The sequence below is a fragment of the Marmota flaviventris genome, chromosome 9 (assembly GCF_047511675.1).
Source record: "Marmota flaviventris isolate mMarFla1 chromosome 9, mMarFla1.hap1, whole genome shotgun sequence".
Taxonomy (NCBI): Eukaryota; Metazoa; Chordata; class Mammalia; order Rodentia; family Sciuridae; genus Marmota; species Marmota flaviventris.
In genome coordinates this window covers 63,875,014-63,896,192 of record NC_092506.1, presented here as the reverse complement: position 1 = coordinate 63,896,192, position 21,179 = coordinate 63,875,014, and the positions used below count along the sequence as shown (strand labels likewise).

Here is a 21,179-nt window from a genome sequence, read left to right as displayed (position 1 = left end):
TGTAGGCCTTTAATGAAACTAAAGAATTTACCTTAAATCATAATTAAATCCAACATCTCTAAACATTGTCTCCCAACACAAAGAAGAGATCTTGGAGCTATACAAAACCAAAACAAATTTATAGGAGAAAACAGAAACACAGCAGTCAAACAGAGTTGGAAAGTAACGTGAACACCATGAAAAAACAAGGGAAAAAAAGGATTACAAACAATGCAGGATAACTTAAATTTACAGGAAAACCTAGAGATATCAGAAAAATGGACAGATAAAGAACTCAAGGCATACCTGACTCAGATGGAATGGAATCTTAGAGAAGTCATTAGACAGCAAGTCCAAACAATGAAAGAATACTTCGAAAATGAATTACATAAACAGATTCAAGAAGCAAAAAAATCAACGCTACCAGGAGATACAGATTTTAAAAATAAAAATCAAACAGTAATCCTAGAAATACAGGAAACCATAAACCAAATCAAAAACTCAAAAGAGAATATGACAAGTAGACTAGATCAAGTAGAAGTCAGAACATCAAATAATGAAGACAAAGTATATCAACTCGAAAAGAGTATAGTCAATGCAGAAAGGCTGGTAAGAAACGACGAGCAAAACATCCAAGAGATATGGGATGTCATAAAAGAAACAAACTTAAGAGTCATTGGGATAGAGGAAGGTATAGAGGTCCAAACCAAAGGAATGAGCAATTTGTTGAATGAAATAATTTTAGAAAACTTTCCAGACATGAAAGATGGAATGGATTGCAAAATCCTGGAAGCCTACAGGACCTCAAACATACAAAACCGTAATAGACCAACTCCAAGACACATTATTATGAAGATATCCAACATACAGAAAAAGCGAGAGAATATTAAAAGCTACAAGAGAAAGGAGGCAGATTACATTCATGGGTAAACCAATTAGGTTAACGGCTGATTTTTCATCACAGACGTTGAAAGCGAGAAGATCCTGGAACAACGTATTTCAAACGCTGAAAGATAATGGATTCCAACCAAGAATATTGTATCCAGCAAAATTAACCTTCAGGTTTGACAGTGAAATTAAAATATTTCACAATAAACAAACGTTAAAAGAATTCGCAGCCAGAAAACCAGCACTGCAAAGCATTTTGAGCAAAACACTACAAGAAGAGGAAATGAAAAACAGAACCCAAAACCAACAGTGGGAGGTAACTCAGTAAAGGGGGGGAAAATAATCAAAGAGGAAAAACAAGCCAAATTAAAATAAATAAATAAGGAGCAGGCCCAGCGGCCTGCTGAGGGGCAGAGCCGCCCCCCACCCCCCTCGCCTGCCAGGTAGGGGAAGGGTGACCACCGACAGAAAAGGCCCAGTGGCCCCCGGCGGGACAGAGCTTCCAATCACTCCTGCAAGGTAGGCGGGCCTGCGACCCACCGGCAGAAGAGGAGCAGCCGCCTGCTGAGAGGCTGAGCCGCCCGCTCCCCCTGCGCCGGCATAGTAGAGGGAACTGGGACCAAACACAGAGCAGGCCCAGCGGCCTGCTGAGGGGCAGAGCCGCCCCCCACCCCCCTCGCCTGCCAGGTAGGGGAAGGGTGACCACCGACAGAAAAGGCCCAGTGGCCCGCGGCGGGACAGAGCTTCCAATCACTCCTGCAAGGTAGGCGGGCCTGCGACCCACCGGCAGAAGAGGAGCAGCCGCCTGCTGAGAGGCTGAGCCGCCCGCTCCCCCTGCGCCGGCATAGTAGAGGGAACTGGGACCAAACACAGAGCAGGCCCAGCGGCCTGCTGAGGGGCAGAGCCGCCCCCCACCCCCCTCGCCTGCCAGGTAGGGGAAGGGTGACCACCGACAGAAAAGGCCCAGTGGCCCGCGGCGGGACAGAGCTTCCAATCACTCCTGCAAGGTAGGCGGGCCTGCGACCCACCGGCAGAAGAGGAGCAGCCGCCTGCTGAGAGGCTGAGCCGCCCGCTCCCCCTGCGCCGGCATAGTAGAGGGAACTGGGACCAAACACAGAGCAGGCCCAGCGGCCTGCTGAGGGGCAGAGCCGCCCCCCACCCCCCTCGCCTGCCAGGTAGGGGAAGGGTGACCACCGACAGAAAAGGCCCAGTGGCCCGCGGTGGGACAGAGCTTCCAATCACTCCTGCAAGGTAGGCGGGCCTGCGACCCACCGGCAGAAGAGGAGCAGCCGCCTGCTGAGAGGCTGAGCCGCCCCCTCCCCCTGCGCCGGCATAGTAGAGGGAACTGGGACCAAACACAGAGCAGGCCCAGCGGCCTGCTGAGGGGCAGAGCCGCCCCCCACCCCCCTCGCCTGCCAGGTAGGGGAAGGGTGACCACCGACAGAAAAGGCCCAGTGGCCCGTGGCGGGACAGAGCTTCCAATCACTCCTGCAAGGTAGGCGGGCCTGCGACCCACCGGCAGAAGAGGAGCAGCGGCCTGCTGAGAGGCAGAGCCGCCCCCTCCCCCCCGCGCCTGCAAGGTAGCCGGAACTGAGACCACCACCAGAACAGGTCAGACCTGCAACCGAGAGACAGAACAGGCCCAGTGGCCTGAGGAAGGGTAGAGCCGCCCCCCCCCACGCCTGCAAAGTAGGCGGACCTGCGACCCACTGGCAGTACAGCCCCAGAGGCCTGCAGAGGGGCAGTGCCGCTGCCTGCGCCTGCAAAGTAGGCAGAACTGCGACCACCGACAGAACAAGCCTAGCGGCCCGCAGAGGGACAGAGCCGCCGCCCGCGCCTGCAAGGTCGGCGGACCTGCTACCGACTGGCAGAGCAGGCCCAGCGGCCTGCCGGCGTGGTAGGCACATTGCCCCAATTGGAGGAGGGACAGAGCCGCCGCCCGCGCCTGCGAGGGAGACTTTGCAACTATACAAGACCAATATAAATATATAGGGGGAAAATTCAATAGCACAACAGTTTCACCAAGAAGAAAGGAACGCAAACAGTATGAAGAGACAAGGAAAGAAAGGACCACAAGCATTGCAGGTCAACTCAACGTTAGAAGAGGTAATAGCTGCAGCTGATGGAATGCCAGATAAAGAATTCAGGATATACATGCTTCAGATGATCTGGAGTCTCAAGGAAGACATCAGACAGCAAAATCAGACAATGAAAGATCACTTCAACAATGAATTACGTAAACAAATCCAAGAAGCAAAAGATCAACTATACAGGGAAATAGAGGTTATAAAAAACAAACAAACAGAAATCCTAGAAATGCAGGAAGCAATAAGCCAACTTAAAAACTCAATTGAGAATACTACCAGCAGAGTAGAACACTTAGAAGACAGAACATCAGACAATGAAGATAAAGTATTTCAACTTGAAAAGAACATAGACAGCTCAGCAAGACTGTTAAGAAACCATGAGCAGAACATCCAAGAAATATGGGATAACATCAAGAGACCAAATTTAAGAGTCATTGGGATACAGGAAGGAACAGAGTTTCAAACCAAAGGAATGAGCAATCTATTCAATGAAATAATTCGAGAAAACTTCCCAGACTTGAAGAATGAGACAGAACCCCAAATCCTAGAAGCCTATAGGACGCCGAATGTGCAAAATCATAAGAGACCCACACCTAGACACATTATAATGAAGATGCCCAACATACAGAATAAGGAGAGAATTTTAAAAGCTACAAGAGAAAGGAAGCAGATCACATTTAGGGGTAAGCCAATCAGGATAACAGCTGATCTTTCAACACAGACTCTGAAAGCTAGAAGATCCTGGAATAACATATTTCAAACACTGAAAGAAAATGGGTTCCAACCAAGAATTGTGTTTCCAGCGAAATTAAGCTTCAGGATGGAAGATGAAATTAAAACCTTCCACGATAAACAAAAGTTAAAAGAATTTGCAGCTAGAAAACCATCTCTTCAAAACATCCTTGGCAAAACATTACAGGAAGAGGAAATGGAAAATAACAATGAAAACCAACAGTGGGAGGTAGGACACTAAAGGGGGGAAAATAATCAAAGTGGAAAACAAACCATGTTTAGTAACATAAATAAACAAATATGGCTGGAAGAACAACCCATATCTCAATAATAACCCTAAATGTTAATGGCTTAAACTCACCAATCAAGAGACACAGGCTAGTAGAATGGATCACAAAACAAGACCCAACAATATGCTGCCTACAGGAGACGCATTTGATAGGAAAAGACATACATAGGCTGAAGGTGAAAGGTTGGGAAAAATCATATCACTCATATGGACTTCGGAAACAAGCAGGAGTATCCATACTCATATCAAATAAAATAGATTTTAAGCCAAAGTTAATCAAAAGGGATAAAGAGGGACACTACATACTGCTCAAGGGAACCATACACCAACAAGACATAACAATCATAAATATATATGCCCCAAACAATGGTGCAGCTATGTTCATCAAACAAACTCTTCTCAAGTTCAAGAGTCTAATAGACCACCATACAATAATCATGGGAGACTTCAACACACCTCTATCACCACTGGACAGATCTTCCAAACAAAAGTTGAATAAGGAAACTATAGAAATCAATAACACAATTAATAACCTAGACTTAATTGACATATATAGAATATACCACCCAACATCAAGCAGTTACACTTTTTTCTCAGCAGCACATGGATCCTTCTCAAAAATAGATCATATATTATGTCACAGGGAAACTCTTAGACAATACAAAGGAGTAGAGATAATACCATGCATCCTATCTGATCATAATGGAATGGAACTGAAAATCAACGATAAAAGAAGGAAGGAAAAAGAATACATCACTTGGAGAATGAACAATAGGTTACTGAATGATCAGTGGGTTATAGAAGACATCAAGGAGGAAATTAAAAAATTCTTAGAGATTAATGAAAACACAGACACAACATATCGGAATCTATGGGACACATTGAAAGCAGTTCTAAGAGGAAAATTCATTGCTTGGAGTTCATTCCTTAAAAAAAGAAAAAACCAACAAATAAATGATCTCATACTTCATCTCAAAATCCTAGAAAAAGAAGAGCAAAACAACAGCAAAAGAAGTAGAAGGCAAGAAATAATTAAAATCAGAGCTGAAATCAATGAAATCGAAACAAAAGAAACAATTGAAAAAATTGACAAAACTAAAAGTTGGTTCTTTGAAAAAATAAACAAAATCGACAGACCCTTAGCCATGCTAGCGAAGAGAAGAAGAGAGAGAACTCAAATCACTAACATACGGGATGAAAGAGGCAATATCACAACAGACACTTCAGAAATACAGAAGATAATCAAAAATTATTTTGAATCCTTATACTCCAATAAATTAGAAGATAGTGAAGGCATAGATAAATTTCTTAAGTCATATGATCTGCCCAGATTGAGTCAGGAGGATATAGACAACCTAAACAGACCAATATCAATTGAGGAAATAGAAGAAACCATCAAAAGACTACCAACTAAGAAAAGCCCAGGACCGGATGGGTATACAGCAGAGTTTTACAAAACCTTTAAAGAGGAACTAATACCAATACTTTTCAAGCTACTTCGGGAAATAGAAAAAGAGGGAGAACTTCCAAATTCATTCTACGAGGCCAACATCACCCTGATACCTAAACCAGACAAAGACACTTCAAAGAAAGAAAACTACAGACCAATATCTCTAATGAACCTAGATGCAAAAATCCTCAATAAAATTCTGGCCACTCGGATACAAAAACATATCAAAAAAATTGTGCACCATGATCAAGTAGGATTCATCCCTGGGATGCAAGGCTGGTTCAACATACGGAAATCAATAAATGTTATTCACCACATCAATAGACTTAAAAATAAGAACCATATGATCATCTCGATAGATGCGGAAAAAGCATTCGACAAAGTACAGCATCCCTTTATGTTCAAAACTCTAGAAAAACTAGGGATAACAGGAACATACCTCAATATTGTAAAAGCAATCTATGCTAAGCCTCAGGCTAGCATCATACTGAATGGAGAAAAATCGAAGGCATTCCCTCTAAAATCTGGAACAAGACAGGGATGCCCTCTCTCACCACTTCTGTTCAACATAGTTCTCGAAACACTGGCCAGAGCAATTAGACAGACGAAAGAAATTAAAGGTATCAAAATAGGAAAAGAAGAACTTAAATTATCACTATTTGCAGATGACATGATTCTATACCTAGCAGACCCAAAAGGGTCTACAAAGAAACTATTAGAGCTAATAAATGAATTCAGCAAAGTGGCAGGATATAAAATCAACACGCATAAATCAAAGGCATTCCTGTATATCAGCGACAAATCCTCTGAAATGGAAATGAGGACAACCACTCCATTCACAATATCTTCAAAAAAAATAAAATACTTGGGAATCAACCTAACAAAAGAGGTGAAAGACTTATACAATGAAAACTACAGAACCCTAAAGAGAGAAATAGAAGAAGATCTTAGAAGATGGAAAAATATACCCTGTTCATGGATAGGCAGAACTAACATCATCAAAATGGCGATATTACCAAAAGTTCTCTATAGGTTTAATGCAATGCCAATCAAAATCCCAACGGCATTTCTTGTAGAAATAGAGAAAGCAATCATGAAATTCATATGGAAAAATAAAAGACCCAGAATAGCAAAAACAATGCTAAGCAGGAAATGTGAGTCAGGCGGTATAGCGATACCAGACTTCAAACTATATTACAGAGCAATAGTAACAAAACCAGCATGGTACTGGTACCAAAACAGGCGGGTGGACCAATGGTACAGAATAGAGGACACAGAAACCAATCCACAAAACTACAACTATCTTATATTTGATAAAGGGTCTAAAAGCATGCAATGGAGGAAGGATAGCATCTTCAACAAATGGTGCCGGGAAAACTGGAAATCCATATGCAACAAAATGAAACTGAATCCCTTTCTCTCGCCATGCACAAAAGTTAATTCAAAATGGATCAAGGAGCTTGATATCAAATCAGAGACACGCCGTCTGATAGAAGAAAAAGTTGGCTACGATCTACATACTGTGGGGTCGGGCTCCAAATTCCTCAATAGGACACCCATAGCACAAAAGTTAATAACTAGAATCAACAAATGGGACTTACTCAAACTAAAAAGTTTTTTCTCAGCAAAAGATACAATAAGAGAGGTAAATAGAGAGCCTACATCCTGGGAACAAATCTTTACTCCTCACACTTCAGATAGAGCCCTAATATCCAGAGTATACAAAGAACTCAAAAAATTAGACAATAAGAGAACAAACAACCCAATCAACAAATGGGCCAAGGACCTGAACAGACACTTCTCAGAGGAGGACATACAATCAATCAACAAGTACATGGAAAAATGCTCACCATCTCTAGCAGTCAGAGAAATGCAAATCAAAACCACCCTAAGATACCATCTCACTCCAGTTAGATTGGCAGCCATTATGAAGTCAAACAACAACAAGTGCTGGCGAGGATGTGGGGAAAAGGGTACACTTGTACATTGCTGGTGGGACTGCAAATTGGTTCAGCCAATTTGGAAAGCAGTATGGAGATTTCTTGGAAAGCTGGGAATGGAGCCACCATTTGACCCAGCTATTCCCCTTCTCGGTCTATTCCCTAAAGACCTAAAAAGAGCATGCTACAGGGACACTGCTACATCGATGTTCATAGCAGCACAATTCACAATAGCTAGACTGTGGAACCAACCTAGATGCCCTTCAATGGATGAATGGATAAAAAAAAAATGTGGCATTTATACACAATGGAGTATTACTCTGCATTAAAAAATGACAAAATCATAGAATTTACAGGGAAATGGATGGCATTAGAGCAGATTATGCTAAGTGAAGCTAGCCAATCCCTAAAAAACAAATGCCAAATGTCTTCTTTGATATAAGGAGAGTAACTAAGAACAGAGTAGGGTCGAAGAGCATGAGAAGAAGATTAACATTAAACAGGGATGAGAGGTGGGAGGGAAAGGGAGAGAGAAGGGAAAATGCATGGAAACGGAAGGAGACCCTCAGAGTTATACAAAAGTACATACAAGAGGAAGTGAGGGGAAGGGGAAAAATAATACAAGGGGGACAAACGAATGTCAGTAGAGGGGGCAGAGAGAGAAGAGGGGAGGGGAGGGGAGGGGAGGGGTGATAGTAGAGGATAGGAAAGGCAGCAGAATACAACAGACACTAGTATGGCAATATGTAAATCAATGGATGTGTAACTGATGTGATTCTGCAATCTGTATATGGGGTAAAAATGGGAGCTCATAACCCACTTGAATCAAATTGTGAAATATGATATATCAAGAACTATGTAATGTTTTGAACAGCCAACAATAAAAAAAAAAAAAATTAAAAAAAAAAATAAATAAATAAAATAAATAAATAAATACATAAATAAATAAACAAACATGACTGGAAGTACAAACCATATATCAATAGTAACCCTAAACGTTAATGGCTTAAACTCACCAATTAAGTGACATAGGCTAGTAACTTGGATTAAAAAAAACAGATCCAACAATATGCTGCCTTCAGGAGACTCATATGATAGGAAAAGACATACACAGGCTGAAGGTGAAAGGTTGGGAAAAATCATACCACTCACATGGTCCTCGGAAGCAAGCAGGAGTGGCCATACTCATATCGAATAAAATCAACTTCAAACCTAAGTTAATCAAAAGGGATAAAAAAGGACACTATATACTGTTAAAAGGAACCATTCACCAACAAGACATAACAATTATCAATATGGATGCACCAAATAATGGTGCTGCAATGTTCATAAAACAAACTCTCCTCAAGTTCAAGAATCAAATAGACCACAACACAATAATTATGGGTGACTTCAACACACCTCTCTAACCATTGAACAGATGCTCCAAACAAAGTTGAATAAAGAAACTATAGAACTCAATAACACAATCAATAACCTAGACTTAACCGACATATATAGAATATATCAACCATCATCAAGTGGATATACGTTTTTCTCAGCAGCACATGGATCCTTCTCAAAGATAGACCATATATTATGCCATAGGGCAACCCTTAGTAAATATAAAGGGGTGGAGATAATACCATGCATCTTATCTGATCAAAATGGAATGAAACTGGAAATCAATGATAAAAGAAGGAAGGAAAAATCCTGCATCACCTGGAAAATGAACAATATGTTACTGAATGATCAATGGGTTATAGAAGACATAAAGGAGGAAATCAAAAAATTCTTAGAGATAAATGAAAATACAGACACAACATATCAGAATCTATGGGACACAATGAAAGCAGTTTTAAGAGGGAAATTCATTGCCTGGAGTTCATTCCTCAAAAAAAAGGAAAAACCAACAAATAAATGAGCTCATACTTCATCTCAAAACCCTAGAAAAGGAAGAGCAAAACAACAGCAAATGTAGCAGAAGGCAAAAAATAATTAAAATCAGAGCGGAAATCAACGAAATTGAAACAAAAGAAACTATTGAAAAAAATTGACAAAACTAAAAGTTGGTTCTTTGAAAAAATAAATAAGATCGACAGACCCTTAGCCATGCTAACGAAGAGAAGAAGAGAGAGAACTCAAATTACTAACATGCAGGATGAAAAAGGCAATATCACAACAGACACTACAGAAATACAGAAGATAATTAGAAATTATTTTGAAACCTATATTCCAATGAAATAGAAGATAGTGAAGACATCGATAAATTTCTTAAGTCATATGATTTGCCCAGATTGAGTCAGGAGGATACACACAATTTAAACAGACAATAGCAATGGAGGAAATAGAAGAAGCCATCAAAAGACTACCAACCAAGAAAAGCTCAGGACCGGATGGGTATACAGCGGAGTTTTACAAACCTTTAAAGAAGAATTAATACCAATACTTTTCAAGTTATTTCAGGAAATAGAAAAAGACGGAGCTCTTCCAAATTCATTCTATGAGGCCAACATCACCCTGATCCCGAAACCAGACAAAGACACTTCAAAGAAAGAAAACTACAGACCAATATCTCTAATGAACCTAGATGCAAAAATCCTCAATAAAATTCTGGCGAATCGGATACAAAAACATATCAAAAAAATTGTGTACCGTGATCAAGTAGGATTCATCCCTGGAATGCAAGGCTGGTTCAATATACGGAAATCAATAAATGTTATTCACTACATAATTAGACTTAAAGATAAGAACCATATGATCATTTCGATAGACGCAGAAAAAGCATTCGACAAAGTACAGCATCCCTTTATGTTCAAAACACTAGAAACTAGGAATAACAGGAACTTACCTCAACATTGAAAAAGCTATCTATGCTAAGCCTCAGGCTACCATCATTCTAAATGGAGAAAATTGAGGGCATTCCCTCTAAAATCTGGAACAAGACAGGGATGCCCTCTCTCACCACTTCTATTCAATATAGTTCTCGAAATACTGGCCAGAGCAATTAGACAGACGAAAGAAATTAAAGGCATAAAGATAGGAAAAGAAGAACTTAAATTATCACTATTTGCAAATGACATGATTCTATACCTAGCAGACCCAAAAGGGTCTACAAAGAAATTACTACAGCTAATAAATGAATTCAGCAAAGTGGCAGGATATAAAATCAACACGCATAAATCAAAGGCATTCCTGTATATCAGTGACAAATCTTCTGAAATGCAAATGAGGACAACCACCCAATTCACAATATCCTCAAAAAAAATAAAATACTTGGGAATCAACCTAACAAAAGAGGTGAAAGATTTATACGATGAAAACTACAGAACCCTGAAGAGAGAAATAGAAGAAGAGCTTAGAAGATGGAAAAATATACCCTGTTCATGGATAGGCAGAACTAACATCATCAAAATGGCGACATTACCAAAAGTTTTCTATAGGTTTAATGCAATGCCAATTAAAATCCCAACGGCATTTCTTGTTGAAATAGATAAAGCAATCATGAAATTCATATGGAAAAATAAAAGACCCAGAATAGCAAAAGCAATTCTAAGCAGGAAGAGTGAATCAGGCGGTATAGCGATACCAGACTTCAAACTATACTACAGAGCAATAGTAACAAAAACAGCATGGTACTGGTACCCAAACAGGCGGGTGGACCAATGGTACAGAATAGAGGACACAGAAACCAATCCACAAAATTACAATTATCTTATATTTGACAAAGGGGCTAAAAGCATGCAATGGAGAAAGGATAGCATCTTCAACAAATGGTGCTGGGAAAACTGGAAATCCATATGCAACAAAATGAAACTGAATCCCTTTCTCTCGCCATGCACAAAAGTTAACTCAAAATGGATCAAGGAGCTTGATATCAAAACAGAGACTCTGCATCTGATAGAAGAAAAAGTTGGCTCCAATCTACATATTGTGGGGTCGGGCTCCAAATTCCTTAATAGGACACCCATAGCACAAGAGTTAATAACTAGAATCAACAATTGGGACTTACTCAAACTAAAAAGTTTTTTCTCAGCAAGAGAAATAATAAGAGAGGTAAATAGGGAGCCTACATCATGGGAACAAATTTTTACTCCTCACACTTCAGATAGAGTCCTAATATCCAGAGTATACAAAGAACTCAAAAAATTAAACAATAAGAAAACAAATAACCCAATCAACAAATGGGCCAAGGACCTGAACAGACACTTCTCAGAGAAGGACATACAATCAATCAACAAGTACATGAAAAAATGCTCACCATCTCTAGCAGTCAGAGAAATGCAAATCAAAACCACCCTAAGATACCATCTCACTCCAGTAAGATTGGCAGCCATTATGAAGTCAAACAACAACAAGTGCTGGCAAGGATGTGGAGAAAAGGGTACACTTGTCCATTGCTGGTTGGACTGCAAATTGGAGTGGCCAATTTGGAAAGCAGTATGGAGATTCCTGGGAAAGCTGGGAATGGATCTACCATTTGACCCAGCTATTCCCCTTCTCAGACTATTCCCTAAAGACCTTAAAAGAGCATACTATAGGGACACTGCTACATCGATGTTCACAGCAGCATAATTCACAATAGCTAGACTGTGGAACCAACCTAGATGCCCTTCAATAGATGAATGGATAAAAAAAAAAATGTGGCATTTATACACAATGGAGTATTACTCAGCACTAAAAAAATGACAAAATCATGGCATTTGCAGGGAAATGGATGGCATTAGAGCAGATTATGCTAAGTGAAGCTAGCCAATCCCTAAAAAACAAATGCCAAATGTCTTCTTTGATGTAAGGAGAGCAACTAAGAACAGAGCAGGGAGGAAGAGCATGAGAAAAAGATTAACATTAAACAGGGACGAGAGGTGGGAGGGAAAGGGAGAGAGAAGGGAAATTGCATGGAAATGGAAGGAGACCCTCATTGTCATACAAAATTGCATAAGAGGAAGTGAGGGGAAAGGAAAAAAAACAAGGGAGAGAAATGAATTACAGTAGATGGGGTAGAGAGAGAAGATGGGAGGGAAGGGGAGGGGAGGGGGGATAGTAGAGGATAGGAAAGGCAGTAGAATACAACAGACACTAGTATGGCACTATGTAAAAACGTGGATGTGTAACCGACATGATTCTGCAATGTGTATACGGGGTAAAAATGGGAGTTCATAACCCACTTGAATCAAATGTATGAAATGTGATATGTCAAGAGCTTTGTAATGTTTTGAACAACCAATAATTAAAAAAAAAAGAAAAGAAAAATAAATAAATCACAGATGGGAACTTATTAGCTATCCTCATTCTTAACTTCTACCATGGAATTTTAAACATTCTAATAAAGATTTTAAAATCCCACAAAAAAAATAAAAACTTGCTTTTGAAAAAATATCGAATGATTAACTTTATAACTGTTAAAGGTAGTGTCATATGGGTTCATTATACAATTTGTCTACACTTTTCCATAAGTACAAAGTCAATTTTGGAGAATCTAGTCACATCCATTGATATTGCTCCCATCATTGCAGTTAGCACTGAATCCAGTGATCCTTCAAGCATATTAATTATTTAATCTCATCTTGAACCCCCCCCAAAAAAATACATAATCTGGAGAGTATGTCCAGCTGAAGGGAAAGGCATTAACAATAAATTAGACATTCATTGTTAATTGTTATCTGCTAAATATATCTAAGAGCTAATCTCAACTCTGACATATAATTTGGAGACAAATCTCCATCTAATCTATCAAAGGCTAGTTACTCAATGCAACAGATATTTACTGTACTTCTCTGGGTAAAGCATTAGGCTTAGGGACTATACCAAAAAGGAAAATAATGAGTCTTTGTCCACCAGATGCTCCAAATTTTGTAATACCTATAACTATATCCCTTCCAAAAACTCATTCTCCTGTTATCCAGCCCTTGACTACCATCTCGGATCTCTCCAGATCATTTCCTCTGCTGCCCTGATACTCAACTACCTTGCCCCTCTTTCTCTATCAAACTTGCCTAACAAACTTTCAAACCACCCCTGCTCACTCTACTCAAAATCTTAGCCATTTTCTTACAACCTCAAGTAAACTCCTATCTTTATAATTTCCTGTTTCTTGGCCTGCAACAGTCTTCCTCCAAATATACAAAACTTGCTCCCTTACTTCTTCCTGGTTCTGCTTGATGCTTTCTTCTATGTAACAATCACAGCCACCACCCCTGCCAAATACTCCCATTATTCTGCTTTACTTTGCTCCATTACACTTATTACATCTAACATATGACCATTTATCATCAATTCTAACTTACACTTTTCTTTGCATTGTAAGATGAATTCTGGTCTTGAGAAAGAGTAAAATCAACAAGGTCCTATAATCTTTAGCCACAAGGTGGCAATCTTCAGGAGTCACTGTATCTCCATGTATAACCTTAAAAACAGCTGCATTAGTAATCAATTCTTTAAGTCAGGCACATTTTTGGCAGTACATATGCTTAGATTAATTGTCATTTAAAATCTCTCTCTTGATTTCAACTGAAATCAAAAGAAATCCTATATGCGATATCAACAATTTATACTCAAAAAAATTTTTAAATCAATTGTGCACACCAATGTAGAATAACCAGAATTCCCGCAGATAGATGGTAAGAGTGTAAATGAAACAATAATTTTGGAAAATTGTTTAGTAGCTTCAGCTAATCATATGCATATTCTCAGAAATTCTACTTCTAGATACATACTGAACAGTAATGCATACGTACGTCCACCAAAATACATAGGAGAACATGTATAGTGGAGCACTCTTCGTATTAGCTCAAAACCAGAAACTAACCAAATGTCTGTCAACAGAAAAATGGATCCTCTGTTATATTCACACTATGGAACACTATACAATACAAATCAAATACACTGTACGATACGAATTAATCTTACAATATCAAGTTGAAACGTAGAAGTCAGACAGCAAAGAATATATATGACAAAATTAGTATATGGTATTAAAAATCAAAAGAGGAACAGTAAGTGAGAAGAGATGAGGAAGCTTCTGCGGTACTGAAATATTCTATTTTTTGATCTGGATGCTGATTATTCGGTGTATTCCATTTGAAAAATTTCATTATTATTATTATACTTACGACCTATAAACCCTTATACATGTGTGTTAAGAATCAATTTAAAATATTAAGTTTTTATTTAGGCAATGAACTACAGAAATGAGAGATGAGAGACATTAATTTAATATTTGAGAAGCAAATATTTATCAATGAAGAAAACTTCATCCAACTTCCTTATGAGACTTAAAGAAATTCCCACAAGCTGAGGAAATTAATTTATATTTTATTGCTGACATACAAATAAAGGATTCCCTAACACAAGTCAAGCAATGCAACTGAAGGAAGAAAAGACTGCTAAACATCTTGAAAGAGATGGAAAAAAATCCAAATAAGAGGTTACAAAAGTCAATCACAAACCTCACAAGACCATGACCCAGGCCATGTGCTTCAGTTTAATGACAAGTGTTTGTTCATTTATTTAATTTCTTTTTATTGTTGTTGAACATAAAATAATGGTGAGTTTTACAATTTGTATATACACACACACACAATATATAAATATATACACAAATATATAAGTGTGTGTATCCAAATCCTTATTGCCAATTGTAAAAGCTCACCATTATTTTGTGTGTGTGTGTGTGTTATATATGTGTGTGTGTGTATATAAAACATACTACACATACACACATGCACACACAGTACATTATACATATTTTCTTGTTTGCAAAGTCCAAGGAAAGCATAATACAATGACTATGGGAATTATAAAAATGAAGCATACAAGGTCCTTGCTTTTATGAAGATTATTATATATAAAATAAGCAAAAACAAACATGCAGTTATTATATGGATTTAGAATGATACTAGTAGTACAAGAAAAGTAAAAAGTACTTCAAAAAGGGGGGGATTTCTTTCTGCTAAGAATTATAATAAAGCTTTCAGAAGCATCTCGAATTGTGTTGTCTAATATAGTAGCTAAGGGCAACATGGGGCTATTTAACTCAAATAAAATTTAAAATTCAGTTCCAAAGTAAGACTCAACCACATTTCAAGTGTTCAATGGCCACACATGGTTAAGTGCCAACTGTACTCAGTGGTACACTGAACATTACCATCATTGTAGAAAGTTTTCTTGGATAGTGATAATCTGGAGCACTTAAGAGTTAAAAAGGGGCCCAGAATAAGGACAGTTTATACAAACTTTGAGAGAAAATATTATTTTTAATACTTTCAAGTTCATTTTTCCATGTCTCCTTTGACATCAGAGTGGCAAAACCAAGCTACTCTGGTTTCAGAATCAAGCTCAGGATATAAACCTAGGAAAAAAGTCTAAAAGTTACACGAGTGAAAAAGAATACTTACAAGTTCATCAGTGTCCAACTAAGTTCACCTATGCCTTTCTAGAAATAAACTATTAAACTCTTCACCTAATCTTCTGATACTTAATTGAGGATGTGAGGTTTTAGGATATTAATACATAGTGGTGAATCAATAAATTTGTACTTTGGAAGAATTATTTTATTCAAGAAACGTTTGCTACACATCTTCTAAATGCCAAGTACAATAGTAATCATCTGAGATAAAAGCATTGAAACCACTAACTCTACCCAGCAATTATCACAATAGCTGAAGGATTTAAAAAATCCTAAACAGGGCTGGGTATGATGGTGCAGGCCTATAATCTCAGCAGCTCGGGAGGCTGAGACAGGAGGATCAGGAGTTCAAAGCCAGCCTCAGCAAAAAGCGAGGCACTAAGCAATTCAGTGAGACTCTGTCTCTAAAATACAAAAAATAGGGCTGGGGTTGTGGCTCAGTGGTGTAGCACTCGCCTAGCACGTACAAGGCCCTGGGTTCGATCCTCAGCATCACATAAAAATAAATAAAGGTATTGTGTCCAACTAAAACTAAAAAATAAATTTAAAAAAAAAAATAGGGCTGGGGATGTGGCTCAGTGGTCAAGTGCCCCTGAGTTAAATTCCCAGTACCACCCCACTCCCCAAAAAAATCCTAAACAGGAAAGAAATGGAATGGAAGGGAACAATGTGCTGCCCCTGGCTTATCCTCGGTATTGTTGACTACTGCAGGATTCAATGCCCATTAAACTGAACCAATCACAACAATTTAGAAGAAAAGTAAGAAAGAAGAATTCCTTCAGAAAGAAAAAATAAAAATTTTGTAAAATTTTTTTAGATGTTGATGGACTTTTATTTTACTCATTTATTTATATGTGGTGCTGAGAATTGAACCCAGTGCCTCACACTTGCTAGGCAAGTGCTCTACCACTGAGCCACAGCCACAGCCCGAAAAAATAAAATGTACTGAACCTATATTAAGATATAAAAGCAAACAAGAGTCCTGGCCAAAAATATAATTTCAAAGATTATCCTTAAAATAAATATCAACAAATCAACATTTATTGAACAACTACCCAACAGAATAAGTACACTGGGAACACGGAATAAACAATTGCAGGCTTGGACCTCCAGAAACTTTCACCTACTTTAGGAGAATGCTCATAAACAATTACAATGCAAGCAAATGTTATAAAGACTATACTCAGGAAACAATTACTATTCACTACAAACTGAGATGAAAGGGACTCTTAGTCTGATTCACTCCTTTGTCTTGGATCCATTCTATAATATCCTTCAAGTATTCAGGCTACATGTACCAGGAAAGCAGTTGTCACAACTTCACAGACAGTTTCAAAGCAACTGAATATAGAAACCAAAAGGAGTTCAAGATAGAAGTTAACAATCAGAGAGATGATGTTTAGAAACAAGAATTTGGAAATCAAATGAATATCAAATAAATATAATACTAATGAGGTAGAACAATATACCAACATACCACTTGGTATAGGATCAATATGACACAAATCCAGGAGAAAAAGCCATGGGCTACTGTAAGCCACTCCCAACTACAGAAATGTCTGGCCATGGGAAAAGGTATAAAAGAAATCAACAAAGCAAAATTCTACCCTATCTGGGCCTGAATCACCCCTAGTTCTCCACTGCAAGACTCTCTCTATCCACCTGAGCCAAGACAGGAAAAATTAATAATTTATTCTACGTTAAGCATGGCAAGAGGCATTTATCATATGTCATTTAACATTTATAGAACCAGAGCTTCAGACTTCTCCAGAGACAGGCTCAAGGAACCTCTCTGCCCTAGGATCCAAATCTGTTATGATATTTTAGAGATATTTAGGAGACAGCTTGAGGAGGAACAAAGAGCAATAGAGTCCTAAAGACAGTAGTCTGGACTGGGGTTCTGGTCCTGAAGTTGTGTGTCTCTGCAAAAGTCACTGGGCCTCTCTGGCTATTGATTTCTTAAGATTTGTCCCATCTGCCTGACAGGCTGTTCTAAAAATGAAAATGGAGTAACATATGTACAAGGATTCTATAAATACAATGCATCACTGATATGCATTTATTCATTTAACAAGCAGTTAAGCATCTATTCTAGACTCCAGGGTTACAGTCATGAACAAGACAGGCAAGATCTTGAACAAATGGAACTTACATTGTAGTAGGTGAAAGGCAGTTAATAAACTCAAACAAATAAGTGAGCAATAGTGATAAATGCTACAAAGAAAACAGGGTGATATGAAAAATAAAGTGACTAGATAGAGTAAAGAAGGAAATGGTCACAGGCCTTGCTGAAACCTCAAAGACCTCTTCAGCCAAGCAAAGAGCTGAGGAAACAAGTGTATAAGGAACAACAGGTGAGGCACGTGTGAAACATTGAAAGAAGGCAGGCTTGAACACAATGAGTGAAAAGAGTGTTCGGAGACGAGACTGAGAAAGTAAACATGAGCCAAACCCAGTATGGGCTTAGACCTCTAAAAAGATGTTTTCTTTTTTCTTTCTCTACTTTTGTTTTCCCCCCTGGTACTAGGGATTGAACTCAGGGACACTTTATCATTGAAGTACATCTCCAGTTCTTTCTATTTTAAGACAGGGTCTCACTAAGTTGCTGAGACTTAGCATCAAATTTTTGAACCTCCTGCCTAAGCCTCTTGAGTTGCTGGAATTACAGACATGCATCACTTCACCTAGCCCTAAAAGGATATTTTCATTATCAAAAAGCTCTTCTTTTTTTTTCTTCAATACAGTGTAATAAATGAAGCATTTATGCAAATATCCAGCATATACATTATCAAACATAGGACACCTCCAACTTTGTAACTGAGCAATGCCACAGCCAAGAAACAATATACCTTATACAAAGACCCTATGCAAAATATTCTTAAAAACCTTACTAAACAAAGGTAACATTTATTATGTTTGGCAAGTCAAATAATAAAAACACTCTTTATAGTAAGTGAAAGTTTCAGAAACAGAATTTGAGTTTTTAACAAAGTTTCCAATAGAAAAAATATATTAATTTAGTCAGTAAATATTTATCAAGCACCTACTATGTGCCAGGCATTTTTCTTAACAAGATAGAAGTGATGAACAAATAAGTGATAATTTAATAATAATTGATTAAAGATTTGCCAAAGTATCATAATATGAGAACTGAGCCTCAACTTATTTTACATCTCTATGTTTTCTGAGGGAGGGGTTATATAGGCTTAATCATATGTTCCTGTCAGAAAGCAAACTTACCAAGGAATTCTTAATCACTTCACTTCTATAAAATTCTGGAAAAGAAGAAAAAGAACAATAAGTGATATGAAAGAAAATAAGTTAATTAACTAACCCTTAATCTTGTATATTTTCAAACATATATTCTAGTAAAACATTTTAAACATGTTCAAGGGCTCTATTCTGTGTTGTCTTTATCTACAAAAAATAAAAATAGAAATAAAGATTAAATTAAAGTGCTTTAAAGGGGAAATATCACTTTTGAAGAAGGTTCAAATCTCAGGTTTAATTTAGTGATTGTTGTCTAGCTCCTTTTACCACGGATTCTAACTTGAGCCCTTAAAATCTCAAACTTTCTTCTTCCTCCCCCCGCCCCCCACTACTACTCTCTACAGCTGATTCCATTTATCCTGTTCTACTCAAACATCTCTATAAGTCAAGCCAGGTGGCTCACTCCTATAATCCCAGCAACTTAAGAGGCTGAGGCAGGAGAATTGCAGGTTTGTGACCAGCCTCAGCAACTAAACAACACAGCAAGACCCTGTCTCAAAATTTAAAAAATAAAATAAAAAGGGCTGGGGGTGGGACTCAGTGGTTAAATACCCCTAGGTTCAATCCTGGGTACTTTAAAAAAAAAAAAAAAGAAAAAATCTCTTACGATTATTCACTGTAGTCTTGTGGAATAAATACTGTCCTAGCAACCTGGTAAACTAAACTCAATCTCCACCTCTGTCACTAACATTCTGTCTCTTTAACTTCCTTAGTCAACTTCTTGACTAGACAAATAGAGATTAGAGTAATAATCAAAGGTCCTCTATAAACATCAAAAATTCTTGATCCTACAAACCTTCATATATGTTGGTGTTACAATACCCAAAGACAACATCAAAATACCTTAGGTTTCTGACCCAACAATGCTCCATATTCCCTCTGCTTACTCTGCCCAAGTAATCCCAGTGCTTCTCTGCCATGGCAGAACCCATAAGGACTCCTGCATCCTTATATTGTTTCCCCAGTGTGATGTACATCCTACTGGTACTTGAGATGATCTGAGCTGATACATAGACAAATTTTTTCCCCTAATATGTTGAAATTTATGTGTCACATATTTAACCCATAACCATAAGCCCATGAGCCCCAGCACTTGTTCTGTACATCCACTCTTTCCTAAGCATGTTAAACCACTCCTGGCACAGAGGAGATACTTGGGAAATATGTTTTACTGATTAAACAATTTCACAGATTATGCTTAGACATAAGTTTTAAAATAATGAATTGGTCTTTGATCTTGCAATTTTACTTCCAAAGGTTTGTCTCATACATTCATGTGTTTTAGGAAAAACATCTTTAAAAAGATTGTTTTGTATAGCATTATTCAAAACACCCCAAAAGTTACAGTAACTTTTAACAGTTACAGAATCAAGAGATGGCAAAGCATGGCTAAAATGGCAAGTTTGGGCTGTCATACTACATGCAATCCATTTAACATATGCTTATTAGTGCATCAGACTCACTCATAACAGGAAAAATACAAGCTTAAACTATACTACAAAACTATTTTTCACCTATCAGACTGGCAAAAATTCAAAAATTTGCATAGTCCATTTGTGAGGCTGTGGAAACAAAGGCACTCATGCAAGAAGCAATTCACATGAAGGCAATCTTGCAGTAGCTAACAAAACAAAGTGCACAATCTTTTTGTCCCAGTAAGTGCACTTCTTGAAATTTACCCTACAGGTATACTAGCACACAAACAAAACAGTGTACTTACAAAGTTGTTTGATGCAATACTATAACAAAAGACTGAAACAGCCTAAATGCCCAAGAACAGGAGCCAGTTACATAAATTATGGTACACATATTCAGTGTAAAATTATGTAAGGAAAAAATTAGGGAGGGTCTTTAAACCAACATGGAAAAAGCCATTTAAGATACATTAAGTGGAGTAAGTAGGGTGGTATCTTTGTGTGAACAAGAGAGGAGAAAAGAATAAGAACACTCCTATTTTTACTTGTATTTGCCCTAAAGAATCTCAGGAAAGATGAACAGAAATGAGTAAGAATAGTTATCAGGGTGAGGTGGAAAACTAGGATGATGGGAGACCCGTGAAAGGAAGGTTTTAATTTAAACCTTTGTATATATTTTGAACCACAGACTGAATTATCTATTCAAAAATTAAATTTAGAAAAAAAAAAAGATATGTATTAGC

At 38.1% G+C, this 21,179-nt stretch overlaps 1 protein-coding gene across 3 annotated transcripts in view; it reads right to left on the bottom strand.

Moving 5' to 3' along the window:
- Uvrag (UV radiation resistance associated) overlaps nt 1-21,179 on the bottom strand; it is a 327,505-nt gene that overhangs the window by 276,650 nt on the left and 29,676 nt on the right. For all 3 annotated transcript variants that reach the window (XM_071616501.1, XM_071616500.1, XM_027942640.2), the window contains exon 3: nt 18,992-19,026. In XM_071616501.1, coding sequence (XP_071472602.1) covers nt 18,992-19,026 — 35 coding nt within the window. The remainder of the gene's footprint in view (nt 1-18,991; nt 19,027-21,179) is intronic.